This window comes from Acomys minous (assembly GCF_964271855.1).
Source record: "Acomys minous genome assembly, chromosome: 2".
Taxonomy (NCBI): domain Eukaryota; kingdom Metazoa; phylum Chordata; class Mammalia; order Rodentia; family Muridae; genus Acomys; species Acomys minous.
In genome coordinates, this window is record NC_140484.1 from 144,115,485 (window position 1) to 144,132,141 (window position 16,657).

At 37.6% G+C, this 16,657-nt stretch overlaps 1 protein-coding gene and 1 long non-coding RNA gene across 3 annotated transcripts in view; one reads left to right on the top strand and one right to left on the bottom strand.

Moving 5' to 3' along the window:
- LOC311591673 overlaps positions 1–14,098 on the bottom strand; it is a 101,962-nt gene extending 87,864 nt beyond the window's left edge. The window contains exon 1 of the long non-coding RNA XR_014777161.1: positions 13,258–14,098. This is a non-coding gene — a long non-coding RNA (uncharacterized lncRNA). The remainder of the gene's footprint in view (positions 1–13,257) is intronic.
- PDE3B (phosphodiesterase 3B) overlaps positions 1–16,657 on the top strand; it is a 122,801-nt gene that overhangs the window by 89,543 nt on the left and 16,601 nt on the right. Inside the window, exons 7-10 of one of the 2 annotated variants that reach the window (XM_084771513.1) lie at positions 95–168; positions 12,767–12,936; positions 14,108–14,245; positions 15,573–15,684. In XM_084771513.1, coding sequence (XP_084627639.1) covers positions 95–168; positions 12,767–12,936; positions 14,108–14,245; positions 15,573–15,684 — 494 coding nt within the window. The remainder of the gene's footprint in view (positions 1–94; positions 169–12,766; positions 12,937–14,107; positions 14,246–15,572; positions 15,685–16,657) is intronic. The other variant, XM_084771514.1, reaches the window with a different exon arrangement.

Below are 16,657 nucleotides of genomic sequence, written 5' to 3' on the forward strand. Positions count from 1 at the left end.
TCTTATTTAAAAATCAGGTAGATTTCCTTATTATGTTTAGGAAACAAAACAAAACTTCACTTATCATATGTATTTATCTATTTTATTCTGTAAGCTGTGGACATCAAATACTCAAATATGTTTCAACGTGTGAATCCGATGGTGTGGACCACCACTATGGAAGATCAGGTGAGAGTGCATCGATCATATGTGTTTGAGTTCAAGCTAGTTTTACAGCGGTTTTTAACTTCCATTTACCTAGCTTTGCATTTCTGGATTTTTATTTTCTGTTGTGCTGGACATGACACTCAAGGGAGTCACATGTGTTAAGTGAATACACTGATAACATCATAGCTCACACTTCTCCATCGTCACAGTGAAGAATATAGTGTTTTAGCGGAACAAATTACAAGTGACAGGTGGGGGGCACATTTTGACAAGTAAGAAATGTGTCATATAGATGAATGTAGTCTTTGGCTATGGCTAGTATTGATAGTGAAATTAGTAATGTTGAAACCTGTACAACACGATTTACATTTGAAAGAGATCACAGAGTCTGACGGCATTTAGAGAAGTGACTAGTGTCATTATGAAGCATTGTATACCCTCAGACAGCAGATGCGTTGATAAAATCTTAGCTATTCCGTAGCTTAAAAAATTGTTATGGAAAGTGTAAACTCTAAAAGGCTAACGGGTAACAAGAAGTAGACTCTGACCCATCCCTTGGGACTATAACATTCACTCTTCAAAAGTATACAGCTCAATAGTTTTAGACTTTTATTTATTTAGTGAATACCTTAAAAGGCTGTTTAAAAGAACTGTGACTAATCCTTGACACACATGCTTCCAAAGCAGATGAAGTAAAACCTCCTAGCTTACTCATTTGACGGACATGACTCAGGTCAAATCCATACAAAGTCCTCACAAGAAAAGGCAACAGACTCATTATCTCTAATGGACATAGACTAAAAAAATTCTTAACAAAATACTAGCAGACAGAATTTAGAAATATAAAAATGCCCCCTGCAGTCATGTGGTATTCAGAAGGTTGTTGTTGTTGTTGTTTTGGTTTTTCGAGATAGGGTTTCTCTGTGTAGCCTTGGCTGTCCTGGATTTTGCTTTGTAGACCAGGCAGGCCTCCAACTCACAGTGATTCGCCTGCCTCTGCCTCCCAAGTGCTGGGGTTAAAGGCATGGGCCACCACTGCCCAGCACCCAAAGGTTATTAAGCGATATACACCAAAGTAATGAAATACAGAGGGGAAAAACATCACATAATAGTCTCAAGAGAGACTATCAAGCACTAACAATATTTTTTTGTGGTTCAAACCAAGCTTGTAATAAGTAGGTAGTTCCCTAGGTCAATAAAAGACATATCTACAGCTAACAGCCTTAATGGAAAAAAGATAGTTAATATTATTTTTAATTTTATTACATTTATTTCTTATGCTGTTGAGGCCTGAACTGAGAGCCTTGTGAATACTTGGCAAGGGATTTACCAGTGAGCTACATTCCTAGACTTCTTATATCAGAGAGAGGAGAGAAAGAGGCGGAGAGGGAGGGAGGGGAGTGGGGAGGGAGCGCACTGCCTGCCTGCATGCTGGTGAGTGTGTATGCAGCTCACGTAGGTCAGAAGGCAACTGTGGTAATAGGGTCTTGAATTCAGGTCATCAGACTTGCAGCAAGCACTTTTATTCAGTGAACCATCTTGTTGACCCAGTTAACATTCTTTTTTCTTTTTAAAGATTTATTATATGTATGTGTGTAGATGTGTCACTGAATGCAAGAGCCCACAGCAGCTAGAAGTATTTGTCAGATCCCCTGGAATTGGAGTTACAAGTTGTCTTGAGCCTCCTTAAGAGGGTGCTGGGAACTAAACTCAGGTTTTCTGTGTGAACAGTACATTGATGAGCCATCTCACCATCCCAACATTATTCTTATTGGAAAAACACTAATGCTTTCCAGAAACTCAGCAACAGCTGAGGAGAATGTTTGCTCTCTGCAGTTCTAGTCAGAATTATTCTAATGGTTTAGTAAGAGAAATGAGAAAAATAAATGATGTCACCCATAATTTAAAGAAAAGACTGTTTGTAGATCCTGTAGGTCTTTTCAGTAGAAGCTGTAACACACACACACACACACACACACACACACACACACACACACACACACACACACACACACCCCCTCTCCCCCCTCTTCTCTTTCCCCCTCTCATGCATATACTGCCCCTCCTAGAATAACTTGAATCAAACAAGTCTAATTCAACTGTATTTCTCCATATTAGAAATAAGCCATTAAAAACTGAAGCTAACCAAATATTTCATTCTAAGTCATATCAAAAAAAATTTAAGATAGCTAGAATAAATCTCACAAAACAAGTAAAAAAAAATCATCCACTAAAAATTATAAAACATTGCTGAGGCAATACCTAGATATTTCATAGGATTTGAAAAATGCAGATTATTAATGACAATTCTCCCAAATGGAGAAAAAACAATTTAATAAGCCCTTACAATATTTCAGCAGATTCTTATTTTATGGGGTGGAAATTGAAAAGTGGCTGTGAAAGCTTATATTGAGTACAAATGGCTTACAGTAGAAAATATGATTTGAGATGTTTGGTACGGGGACAGAAGTGGAGTTCCAGGGCCTGCGTGAACAGTCTTGCACTAATGTCAACTAACCGTGACAAGTAAGCCTGGATTGTCAAGAGGGGAAGGATAGCTTTCTCAACAGACAGTGCTGGGATATAGCCACTGCCTAGAAAAAGAACTTGAACTCTGACTTCACATGTGATTAAAAATAACTTAAGTCCTAGTGTAAGCATTAAAACTTTGAAACTTTTAGACGTTATAGGCCAAGTTGTTGTGTTTATGGTTTGAAAAAATATCATTTTAAAATACAATTTTACCATCTCTGAAAGAAAAAATGGATAATTTTGGCTTTATCAATTTAAAGCTTAGGTAGGCTTATTGGGACAGGCCTCGACAGCTACTCAGGAGACAAGTACACAGACATTTTGGGCTACAGAGTGAAGGTGCTTCAGAATAAATTCAAGGCCATCTTCTGCAATTTATTGAGGCGTCTTTGAAACTTTTAACTTTTAAAAAGATTTAGTTATGTGTATTATATGCATTCATTGCCTGTGGAAGCCAGAAGAGGGCATAAGTTCCCCTGGGGCTTGAGTTACAGGAACTGGATTACAGATGGTTGGGAGCCACAATCAGGGTCTTGGAAATCGAACCCAGGTCCCTTGGAAGAACAGCAGCATTGTTAACTGCTGAACCATTTTTCTAGCCTCCTGCCCTAAATTTAAAAATAAAAAGAGGGCTGAGGATGCTGCTTACTGGTCGAGCTCTTACCTACCACCACCAGTAAGGCCCTAGTTCAGGACCCATTGGTACTGAAAGAAGGAAGCAAAAAGAGAACTAAAAAAAGGGTTTTATTCAAAGGTACTAATAAGAAAATAAAAGGACAAAGCAGGGGTAACAGGAAATATTGGCGAATTATTTGTCTGAATAGGAATTGTATCCAGGCAGAGTAAAGAACTTTAAAAATTCAGTAGTAGTATGTTGAACTACTAAGTTAAACATGGAAAAAAGTATTTGTAGTATGAATGCATAAAGAAAGGGGCAATGAGATCATGAGTTTGAAGTCAGCCTGGGTACATAGTGAAATCTGTGTCAAAAAATAAATCATGGAGGAGATGGTGGAGAAGGAGGAGGTGGAGGAGGAGGTAGTGGAGGTGGTAGAAGTGGTGGTATTTCACTGACAATCATTTAGCAAAATAGCTAATTGGATAAGTAAAACAGAAAAAGATGACACACATCGTCAGGGAAATGTAGTTTACTACAACAGTGAGATAACACTAGCATTGGAAGTAGAATAGCTAAACTCAAAAGGAGAGTCACTAGTGACTCAGTCCCCCTCTCCCTCCCTCACCGCCCCCCTCGTTTTCCAATACCGTGTCTCTGTAGCCTTGGCTGTCCTGTACTGCATTATAGGCCAGGCTGGCCTTGAACTCACAGCGATCCTCCTGCCTCTGCCACCCTGAGTGCTGGGAAGACATTCTCAAAAGATAAATGTATACAATGTCAGAACAGTTGATCCCTAAAAGGATAATGGAGATTAACAACAGACAGGCAGGAAAGATGTTTTGGAGATGACAAGAATGTTCTAAAAGTGGATTATCATCAAAGATGTGTAACCTAGCGTTGACTAAAAATGTTTATTTGTACACTAAGGGTACAGGCTAAAATTTCTAAAATTCAGATGCTAAAACATGAAAGTGATGCTATTAGAGCTCGGTGCCTCGGGAAGGTAACAGATGAGGAAGTAGAAGTCTCAGAAGTGAGGTGATTTCCTTTGAAAGGAGCTCATTAGAACTTGGTAGCTTTCCTTTCTGCTCTGTGTGAAACGGGCATTCTGAAACTAGAGAACCTTATCAGAACACCCTTGCACGGATGCTCTGACCTCCACACTGTAAGAAATGAACTTCTGTTGTTTATAAGCCACCAGTATAAGGTATTTTGCTCTAGTGTCCAGACTGACACGGTAGGTTTTAATGGCATGCAATTGCACTTAACACAATCTTTGAGAAATAGTACAACTTTTTTCTTACTACTTCTCATAGTTCTGTGGAATGATTGGTCCCCAAGAGGAGATCCCCACTGGAGTACTTCCATGTGAGAACAATAAGCAGTTGACCAGGACAGCAGTCATGTGAAGTGTCACCAGGCCGAGTTGTTTTTCTTGTTTAATGTGACATTGTTTCTGCAATTAGCAGACATCCAGATGTTCATGAATTTTATATTCAACTTTTATAGTCATTTCTGTTTCCACCAGAGCAAGGGATGATTTATGTTCTAGAAACTCAGTCAAAGAATTTCTTCTAACTTGAACTTCAAGTGGCTAAATATTTTGTCCTGTAAATTCTTATAAGTGTACTGTGAGATTAGTGGACTTACTTTCTCTCTTTTCTCTTTCTTTCTTTCTTTCTTTCTTTCTTTCTTTCTTTCTTTCTTTTTTTTTGTTGTTTTGTTTTTGTTTTTGGTGTTTTGAGACAGGGTTTCTCTGTAAAACAGCTCTAGCTGTCCTGGAACTCTCTCTGTAGACCAGGCTGGCCTCGAACTCACAGAGATCCTCCTGCCTCTGCCTCCCAAGTGCTGGAATTAAAGGTGTGTGCCACCACCACCTGGCTTGGACTTTCATTTTTATCTGAGTAAGATAAAATTTTTTACAACTATTTTTTCCTTTTGTTAAAAATAGATGTTTTAAATTTCAAATAGTATATCCTGATTACAGTTTCCCCTCCCTCTACTCCTAGCTCCTCCCCACCTTTCTTCCCATCTGGAGTCATTCCCTTTCTGTCTTTCATTAAGAAACAAACAGGCTTCTAAAAGATATAATATAATATAATATAATATAATATAATATAATATAATATATAATATAAATAACATAACAATATAATATGATAAACAAAAACTAACACACCAGAGTTGGAAAAGTCAAACTAACAGAAAGAGAAGAGCCCAAGACAAGACACAAGAATCAGAGACCCACTCCTTAGCACACTCAGGAATCCTGTAAAAACACCAGACTGGGAAGCATAATCTATGCAGAGAGGCCCCAGGTTGCCTGGTGTCGACCCCAGGGCTTGTAAGTAGTGCCTTAGTCTCTGTGAGTTCATTTGAGTTTTCATCATATTGACTTAGAGGGTCTTGTTTTCTTGGTGTAGTTCATTCCCTCTGGCTTTTACACTCTTTTCTCCTCCTCTTCCAACGGGTTCCCTAAGTCCTGAGGGGAGCGATTTGATAGAGATAATACATTTAGGGCTGAATGTTCCAAGGCCTTTCTCTCTGCATAATGTCTGACTGTGAGTCTCTGTTTGTTCCCACCTGTTGCAGAAGGAAGCTTCTCTGATGATGTTTGAGCAAGAAACTAATCTATGTACATAGCAGAATGTCATTAGGAGTCATTTAATTGCTATGGGTTTTTTGTTATGTTTTGTTTTTTAAAAACAGTACTATTTGGTGTTACTTCCACAAACTTTGTGGCACCATTGTCCTAGCTCTTGCAGGCAGAGCACCATTTTCCATCCAAGGGTTTGGACTGGTTTTAATATGTCTCTTTTGGTAGCGTGCAGAGTAACTTCTGTACCAAAGACTCTAGCCTATAGGGATGAAGGCTCAATGAAGGTACCGGCTTGACTCTTGTGTTCAGAGAGTTGTGTAGGTGTTGTCTTTAGCAATAGGGCCTTTTTGTCAATTTGTGGAGAGCAAACTTACAGTCTTGGCCTGTTTTTTCTTAGGGATTCCCACAGGACCCCTTTGGCCAACAATTCAATTAAAATGTAGCCCAGTCCCAGTACCGAGTTTCATTTGCTGACAAGAGATGGCCAGCTGTGTCTTCGTCTCCCCCATCATTTGCCAACTTCATTTAGATCACTTCATGTATGTGTGTGTGTGTGTTTATTTTTAGGAAGCTTCAACCATATTTAGTTTCCATCCTACCCCTCAAGTGACCCTCAATTTTAGCTATCTCCTTATATTTTCTTCCTTCATATCTCTCCGCACCACGTCTCCCCTCCTGCTTCCCACTTGATACTCCTGTTATACCTTGATATATCCATAACTATTTATTCTATTTTCCTTTTTTAATTAAATATTTTTTATTTTTTACATATACATTAATATTATTACACATATGTACAATAAATAACCATGAAACAATCAGGAATTATATAAAATGTTAAATTCTTAGTGTTTTGGTTATTTGTATTTGGCAGCCTTGGAAAGAACATCTTTCCTATCTTGGTGTGTCTAAAATTCTGAATGTAAGCCAGTATCTATCATATCTCATTATTATCAACTTAAAACATCTACCTAGACCTAAAAACATCCTAACCCCTAAACAACTAAGCTTAATTGTAAAACTAAACTATCTGGTCTTCAACCCCATTAGAGACTTGAGAAGGAATAAAATTGGTTACCTGAGTATACAGGGGGTGCATGTTAGCAGCTTCCTAAATGAGAATATGACAGAGACAGTTTGCTACCTGAGTAGTCATCCAAAACTCTCCATAACATTGGAGCATCGTCTTCAGCCTTCTGGCCCAATATATATGACTGATATATTTATGAGGCAGGAACTGTTGAGGACATGCGTACCCTGTCTTGGCAGAGTTTGGCCATCGACTCTGCCTGCATCCAAGCTTGTCCCTTTCAGGCAGAATTCTGTCTGTGGTAGAAACAAGGGCCTTTTGCCCAGTGGCTTGTTTGCCACATTTGAAGCCATCTCTATAAGGAGGTTCTTTGATGCTCATCATCCTTTTTGAGGTAGGTTGAGTGTTGCCAGGAGTTAACCTGTCTCATTGTCAGTGAATTGTTAAAATAATAAAAACATTTTTAAATGCCATATTCTGCATGTCTCTGAGGTTTTTGAAGACCTTATCTATTTTTACCTTACCTTTCTGTAGAATCATATCCATCTGTTGGACCTAAGATGTATATTCTTGTGATAAATATAGACTAGTAATTGATATGACCATGATTTGATCAACTAACAACTAACTTGTATAACTTACTTATCCTAAACAGCTTTCAATAGCACTTTCAAAGTATTGGAAGTAAACTTTGTATTATAATTGAGTTATATGGGTACAATACTGTATATTAGAGTAGAAATATATAATGTGTGTGAAGAATCATCTTAAATTTGAACTCTATTCCACTGTATCTAAAATTAAACTTATTTTGCTTCTATATACAAAATTCTATACCAGTGAATTAAAAATAACCTTGTGAGTAACAATTAAGGCATAAGTTGAGGAGTAGTTTCACTAATCTACTTTTTGTTATTTCTTCCCTGTATATTTCTGTATTCCCCCATCTTTCTTTTCAGCCCCTATCTCCAAACCTTAGAATGGAAGATTAAGGAAAGAGAGACATCCCTGCATCCAATTTTGTTTTCTCTCTAAGTAAGACCAATAATAACTTATAACCAATTCCCATGGAAAATAACCCTCTCTAGCCCAAGAAAGCAACCAAAAACCTACCAGACCTCCCCTTAAAGGAAATGGGGCGTTGTTCTCTTAAGGTTTCTTCCAGTTGATTTGGGATGAATAATACCATTGTAGGGGTTCAAGTAAAAGTGGGGAAATGGTGAAACAAGCTAGGAATAGCATTTGTGGTCCAGTTTCTAAATGTTTAGAAATTCCAGGCTTACTTAGAGTCTTGTGTGGGACAGTCTGAAATGCTGGACCAATTGGGATTGGAAGCTTTCTTGGAAGGTGTCCTTGGAGCTGTCCTGTTCTGATGGGGAACAGCAGCTGAAGCACCTGTGGCTGGAACATGAAGGACTCAGGATGTCAGTGTCCAGCATGCTGAGAGGAGTGGATCCTGCCAGGTCTGATCCAGTGTCAGTGTCCGGTTCTTGTTCTGAAAACATATAATTTCTCGCAAGCATTATACAGTCCTAAAATTATAATTGAATGTGATGTGCAGGATGCACAAAACAATTAAGGCTGGTTCTCTGCTCTCTGTATGAGCAGAAGAAGGACATCTGTAAATCTTCATTCATGCCATACGAAGAATGGCACCTAATAATGATTCACAGGGATTCTGTAACCAACAAGAAGCCTTGTCTATGCATAGACATTCATATCTGAGCCAGTCTCAGAGCTATTCCCATGATCCTCCTGCTCCTTAACCCCTTTCATTCCCTCCCCTAGTCCTCAGAAAGGGGAGCCCTCCTTCACTAACATCTGTCCTCAGCCTATCAAGTCTCGTCTGGACTACACGTAACCTCTTTCCTCTGGCCTAACAAGGCCACCCTGCCAAAGTTGAGTGGCCAGAGTCCATGTCCGAAGTAGTCCCTACTCTCCACACTGTGGGACCCACAAGGAGGCTGTGCTGCCCCATCTGAGCAGAGGCTCTAGTTCTACATCATACATGGTCCTTGGCTGATGTATCAGTCTCTGTATTTTCTAATGAGATCTATATGTACCCCTTTGTCCTCCCTTACTGTATACCTAGCCTTTGTGGATCTATGGATTATAGCTTGGCTATCATTGACATAACAGCTGATATACACATGTAAGTGAATATGTATCATTTTTGTCTTTCTGGGTGTAGGATGCCTCAGGATGATTTTTTTTCTAGTTCCATCAGTTTACCTTTAAAATTTATGATTTCATTATATAAATGGCTGAGGAATTTAAATGGCTGAGGAATACTCCACTGTATAAATCACTACATTTTCTTTATCCATTCTTCTGTTGTGGGACATCTAGGTGGATTCCAGTTTCTGGCAGTTACAGATACAGCAGTTTCTTCTCCAAAGAGAACTACAGTCCTCTGTCTACTCCACACATTTTCTAAAATGCATCACAATCACTGCTTTCTTGTGAGAGCTTACTTATTTACCAATACCTCGGAATCTCAGCAACTCTCATGATATTCAGAGAGAGTCTGGACAAAGTGACAATGTAGACTGGGCGCTCCTACTCCCTCTTCTTTCAGAGTATAGCCAACAAATTTTAAGCCTATGTGAAGGCCATTAGGCATCCACCTTAGAAATTCATCCCAAGGCACTCCTTCCAGGAAAGCATCCAGAATTTTCAGTTGTTTAAATCACTAAAATATCATGTAACATATCAAATACTAATGATTTTTATATCAAATATACATATATGTTCATAGTACATTCTGATTGTACATAGTACATACACAATTACATATATGTTCATAGTAAATTCTGATTGCTCTTACCCTATACCCTCTTTTCTCTCCCTTTCATCCCTGTCATTTCTCCACATAGAATCCTTTCATGTTTATGTCTGTGTTTTGTGACCCACTGTGTCTCTAACCCAGGCTGTATGTTTAACCATGAGTAGAGAGCTTTCTAGTGGAGCCTAGAAGGCTAAACTAGTAGGTAGATATCTAAAGTTATCCCCCTTTACCCTGTGTCCTTTAGTAGCCAACAGGTCAGCAGGGAGAGGTAGGCCCCTTGAACCCTTCTCCTACCCATTAGTGATTGTTGACAAGTCCAGCCTTGTACAGTCCCACCCAGTGGAGGCAACTGAAACTGTTGTGCGTGTGGTTGTAGTGGCTGCTCTACCCTTCTGTTCTGCCCCTGTTCAGTGATACTCCCTGAGCCTTAGAGAAAGCATATAAATGTCCAATTTTCCTCATTCCTTTCAGCATCCAATACTGTTTGTATTCACTATCAGTCTTTGTAAAGAGATTTTTTTTGGTTTTGTGTTTTTATTTCTGAGAGTAGCTTTTGTTTACTATAAACATAGATATTTAGATGGCAGTTTGATGTCATGCCAGTTTATCCAAAACAATAGTAGTCAAGTTTTCCCCTGGGGTCATGGAGCTTTGATCAGGTTTTCAGTACCAGGCTTGAAATCCCTCTTGTGGAGTGGGCTTCAGACACACAGAGGGGATGATTTCCTGTCCTCTAAGTCACAGCACTGTTCCAGCAGTGGCACATTTTGCCCAAGAGGTTGCTGCTGTAGTTTGTGGAGTTCCCAGCTGGGTTAGACCTCAGATGTCTTTTCTCCTCCCGCAGCCTGCAGAGCACCTTCTCTCCAGCAGTGAGGAAGCTTCCAGCTCAGTTCTGAGATGTGTGCTGTGTGATGTTTTCAGCAATCGAGTTTTACATTTAAAATGCAATCATTTGTAAGCTTTTTCTTGTTTAGAGTATCATTCTAGTGACTGCTCTTATTTACCAAGAGTATTTAAATATTATAGTTCCCCCTTTTAGGCATTATGAAATAAAATAAGTTACTGTGCTCTTGGCAGCACTGCAGGCCCTCTATCGTTGACTTGATAATTGAGGTGGGTACTTGGTGTCAAACAGGTATACAGCCTGGGTACACTGGATAAAGACGTAATTCTGGTGCTGGAGAAAAACAGTGAGGTTTCAGCACAGTTTTGAGGTCATGGCTTCTGTAGACTTTTCCATGTAGCATTTTGGATGGCAATTGACCAACTGAAACTGGACACTGGGGCTTCAGATAAAGAGGCACTACTGAATTCTAAATTTTATTTTATAAAATAACTGTGTTTTATTTGGAAAATAGTATTTTATAAGCAATAGTACTTTCTAATCCTAAATTAATATTTGATGTTATTTAGTATGTTAGGCATAGAATTGACTAACTTTTAAAATCACTTTTATGATATCACTGTTATGTTAAGTTACTACCAGCATTTATAGGGAAGAGAAATCTTGGAATTAAGTTTAACTACAAACATCAAGTTTTGAACCTCCTGAAGTCAAGGAGTACTTTTTGTTATCTTTTTTTTTCTCCTTGTGAGATAGTAGCTCTCTAAATTGCCCATGTTGGCCTCAACTTAATGATCATCCTCCCTTGTAGCTAGGATTACAGGTATCAGACAGTGTGTCCTGATCAGTGGGAGCACTCAAGAACTCAAAACAGCCAGCATGCTTAATGCCTGTTATTCCAGCACCTTGGGAGAGTGAAATGTAAGGCTTGCTGTGAGTTTCAGGCCCAGCTTGAGCTCATATTTACAGTTGGAGGCCAGCCCATGCTACAAGTGAGATTCATGTGCGCTCACACACACACTCTACACCTCACAACACAAACAGAAAGCCTAGTTTTACTTTTAAAAACTTGCCAGGTCTATATTGTAGATAAGGTGAGGGATTGTTAGTTGAGGGGTGACTGGGCAATTTAATGAGATGACATCTCAGTAAATGAACAGAAAAAAATATTGAAAGTCCTATGTATTGAAGAACATATATATCATGAGTTTAAAGCTCGATGAATTTTTATACATTGTGTAATGTATACCCAGGTTTAGAAACTAAATATTATCTTAAAATTTCCCTTTATGCACCCTTGCAGCTGTACCCCTTAAGGTAAATGATTTCCCTCTTTCAGTGCTCATATACACCACTCATGCATATTATTAACATTTAAAAATCACTGTGTGTTTGTGAATGATGGCAGGTTGAGGGTGGCGGGACTGTCATACATGGTGTGCATGTGGGGATCTGACAACCTGTTGAGTTGGCTTTCTCTTTCTGCCTTTATATGGGTTCCGGGGAGTGAACTCAGGGTGCCTAGCTGTGCGACAGGCACCTTTATTGGCATGACCAGGCCACTGACTAAGATATCAATTTGGGACTTTTGAACATTTCATAAAGAGAAAAACAGGGTATGGGCCTTTCCCCCAACTTCCTTCATTGATCATTTTGTGTTTAAGAACTAACATTGTATGTAATTACGTTCGGTTACTTAATAGTGTATGAATCTATCCTAGAAAAATTACCTGTTTAGGATATTATAAGTAAAACCAAATATTAAAAACTGTTTGGCTACTGGTGTTACCCTGCTTTTCCATGTAGCTTAATAAAAAGACCATTATTAAACAAATAAGTAGAGAAATAACTCAGCATTTGTCATAGTGAGGTTTAAGTTTTACATATTTTAAAAATTATATTCACATAAAATTATGAATTTAGAGTTTTTGTGTCTGAATCTCATGTGTTTGGTTTATACCAAACTGGCAAAAAGTGTCTGTTGGTAGGGACTGATATTTTATTTCATAAACATATCTACCTCTTTTTGTCATCCATAAGTAAATGTAAAAACTGAGTCCCAAATGTGAAGTGTTTATGTTCTCTGAGCTTAGAACTTGGTGGTAAAAATAAATGCTTTAAACTGAATTGCATTGTGATTCACTTTACCAGAATAGTTTTAAATCATTAACCAGTTTTTGTAATCAACTATATATATTTTTTGAAAGGTGAAGAAGACAACACTGTTTTCCCAAAAGAACGATTCAACAGTGTGGAAACCCAAGAAGAGACCGTGAGGAACGAGGGCAGGGAGTTGCTTCCGGAAGGTGGTAATCACCTAATGGAAGAGGCACAGCCACCAAATGTAAAAGATAAACTTTCAGTATCATGTGTTAAGGTGAAATATGGCACTAGTTAGTACTGGCTTCATTATTTTTTCACAGAGCATAATTATCAATGTAATGGAATTTTAGTTCCCCCCCCCCCACTGGGAAGTCACAATTAACTGACAGAGTGCCTGAAATATGAACAGTAGGTCTAAGCCTATTAGCTGGGAACAACAAAGATTTACTTTTATATGACTATTTTATTTTATTGTAGATATATTTCATTATGTTTTTGTTAATTGTGTTTTAAAATGCAGAGACAAAAAAAAGTAAAAAAGAATGCAGAGACCATGTGCATAGTTATTAAAAAAACAAAGAGAATAATTATTTACCTGGGCTAGCAAGTCGGGTAGTTTTGATAAAGGTGCTTGCTGACAAGTGATCGTCCGAGCTTGATCCCTCTGGATTCACATGGTGGAAGGAGAGAACTCTTGACTCCATAAAATTATCTTCTGACTTTCACAGACATACACTGTGTCACATGTGTGAATGCACACACACAAAATATTAGAAATAGAAAGATTCCTTCTAGTAGTACCAGTTTCCTCAAGTTCAGTATTTAAGTTTATAGGACAAAATCATATTTGTGTATTCGAGGATACTGTCCTAGGAAGAACTACCGCTGTAATGGGACAAGGCTTTTCTTCTTATACTTTGGTACATAACACATCTGAGTCTGAAATGAGAAGTGTTGACGCTCTCTGAGCACATGACTGTTGTAGACAAGGCCAGCAAGATAGAACTTGATGCTATAAATAAATGCTCTAAACTGAACTGCATTGTGAGATAATGGACGTTAGGTTTATGAAGTCATTTTAAAATAAAAAGCTTAATTATATATAAGTGACATATATATATAATCAGCTTTCCGATGCTAAGACTGCATGTTAAAGTTGTCTTGAGGTGGCTTTTAACAAGAGAAGAACTAGAAGGCAAGATGTAACACGAAAGAGTATTTGAGAAAGCGACTATGGAAGACAGGCTGCTGTTAGTGTTCAGTCTGAAACATACTCCTCAGTTAGACATCGTTTTAAAATGTGTGTGCTCGCACACAGAACATACTATAATAAATAGACATTTAAAATACTTTTGTCCTAACTACTGAAATGATAATATTTTTAGATGTACTGGTTTGAGTAAAATATCTGTAAAAGGTAAAGTTGCTTTTCCTCCTGTGTTTAGATTGAGCAGGAAGTGTTACTGGACCCAATGCTAGCAGAAGATCATGGCTCATTAATAGAAAAGATGAGCAACTGGAATTTTCAGATTTTTGAGCTTGTAGAAAACATGGGAGAAAAATCAGGAAGAATTCTCAGTCAGGTTTGTTTCATATCTCTACTTTGTTACTATAAATTTTCAGATATTTATAAAAGCAAAATCTAAATCATGATACTGGTTTAAGTACAAGTTCAGAAATAACATTGCCATTGCGTTTGTCTTTCAGGGAGCCCTCAAAACATACAGTTAAAGTGTACATGATGCACACACGTATTATATGTTACATGCTATTATAAACATATAAAACATTTCACATATGAGTACATATAAGAATCATTGACTTGACTATATTAATGAGATTTAGGTTAGGCTAACATAGTGTAATAAAGATTTACTCTTTTTGATTCTTGATGTTTGAAAGGAACTGAAAAATGATTTAGTTCTAACTACTAAAATTTAAACTTCACCTTTTTAACCCCCACCTAGACCTTTGGTGAATCTCATAAATGAACCAAGAGTCAGAGTTCTACCTAATCATTCTAACAGTTGACCTTGCTAAAGTATGATTCTCATTAATTCCTTTCATGAGAATTAAAGTAATTGTATATCTACAAAATACAGAACATAAAGGAATACCATGTGGCAGGCACAGAAGGCCCATCCTGTCTGTTGAATTCTTTAAGATAAAAAAAATACGATGAATAAACTCTTTCAGACTTAAAAAAAAACCACACACTTAAGAACAAAGTAGAGTTTGCAGTATCTTTGAGTAAATTTGGAATAAAAAACGAAAGAGGAGTCAAGAAAAAAAATTAAATTTGGACATGATAAAATTTCTTTGGTTTTCCTAGTCCTTAGGGTGACATCTTCCTTTTTAATTGCTTGGAAGAATAATTTTTGAGATGCCTATAATGAGCTACCTTAAGGAAATGCACTGAGAGGCATGGAGAGATGGCTCGGCTCCTAAGAGCACTTGATGGTCTCCCAGAGGACCTGAGTTCGGATCCCAGTGCCATGTCAAGTGGCTCAAAACTGCCTGTTATGTCAGCTCCAGGGGATCCAGCAGCCTCTGCTGCCCTCTACAGGCACCTATACACACATGGTGGCCCCCTCACAAACATAAATAAAATTAAATAAATATGGTGGGCCTGGTGCCACAGTCTGTTATCCCAGTTACCTGAGAAGTGTGGGCAAGAGGATCTCAAGTTCAAGATCAGCCTAGACAGCTCGATGAGACTACCCTAAACCAAGGAGGTCTGTGCTCATAGCTCAGTGAGTGCAGTTCTTGCTGACAAGCGGGAGGCCCAAGGTTCAATCCCAGCACCACGAGAAAATAACATATGCACGGCCATATTTCTAAATATATACAAACTAAGCTACAGAGAGGCAATCTAACTTGTAAGTGAACTTCCTTTTATTATACTTTTAGGTTATGTATACTTTATTTCAAGACACTGGTTTATTGGAAACATTTAAAATTCCCACTCAAGAATTTATGAACTATTTCCATGCGTTAGAAAATGGCTACCGAGACATTCCTTGTGAGTATTGGCATACCTGATTAAGTTTTGATAACATGTTTTTCTTTTCAAATGATCCCTGATGTATTTTTGAAATACACATTTGAGAAAAAAAATTTTTTACATTTGAGAAAATTTTAAATAGATATTTATAACCTATTTCCTGGTAATAACTGACTTGTCAATTTTGATACATGTCTTCCAAGCCTTCCTTCTTATACATTTTTTATAAAGTGAATCATAATATTGATTCCTATATATTCCTATATAATATTGATACCTATTTATAAACAGTTTTCTTCACTTAAATGATACATACATATACACATCATTTTGCACACATACATGCACACATGCATTTGTAGGTCTACATTTTCCTTGAGCTCACCTGCTAGGCCAGGCTGGCTGGCCTGGGAGTCCCAGAGAGCCTCCTGTCTCTGTCTGTCCCAGGACTCCATTTGCAGTGTTGTACCATTGGACCTGACTTTTTTTTTTTTTTTTAAATCTGAGTTCTGGGCCTCAAAATCAGTTCTTTGTAATTGAAAAGGAAACATTTATTGACCGAACTATTTCTTTAGCCCATTCAATTATCTGTATGCCTTATATTTTTAAGTATTTATGAGTGTTAAGTCGATAATTTCAGAAAATCATTCATTTAAATTTAAAAATATTTAAAATTTACTTAATTTTGTATTTTAAATTGTGTTCTCACTTTTGGAATTATTTTTAATTTTTTATACTGAATATAATTTGATTTTCATATTAGGAAAATACTTTTTAATGTATGAGACCTTTCTGTAGTTTCCCTCCATATGAACACATAGAGTAAATTATTCCTAAATTAGCGTACTAATGCTGCCTAGTAGTTTAAAGTGAGTTAGTCAAGCTTTAACTTCCATTTAATCTTCATAGGAAACATAAGAGATAAGAACTTCTCACTTTTTTGCCAAAAGCATAGCCATGCAGAATATATAACTTTTTAGTGAGCAAAACT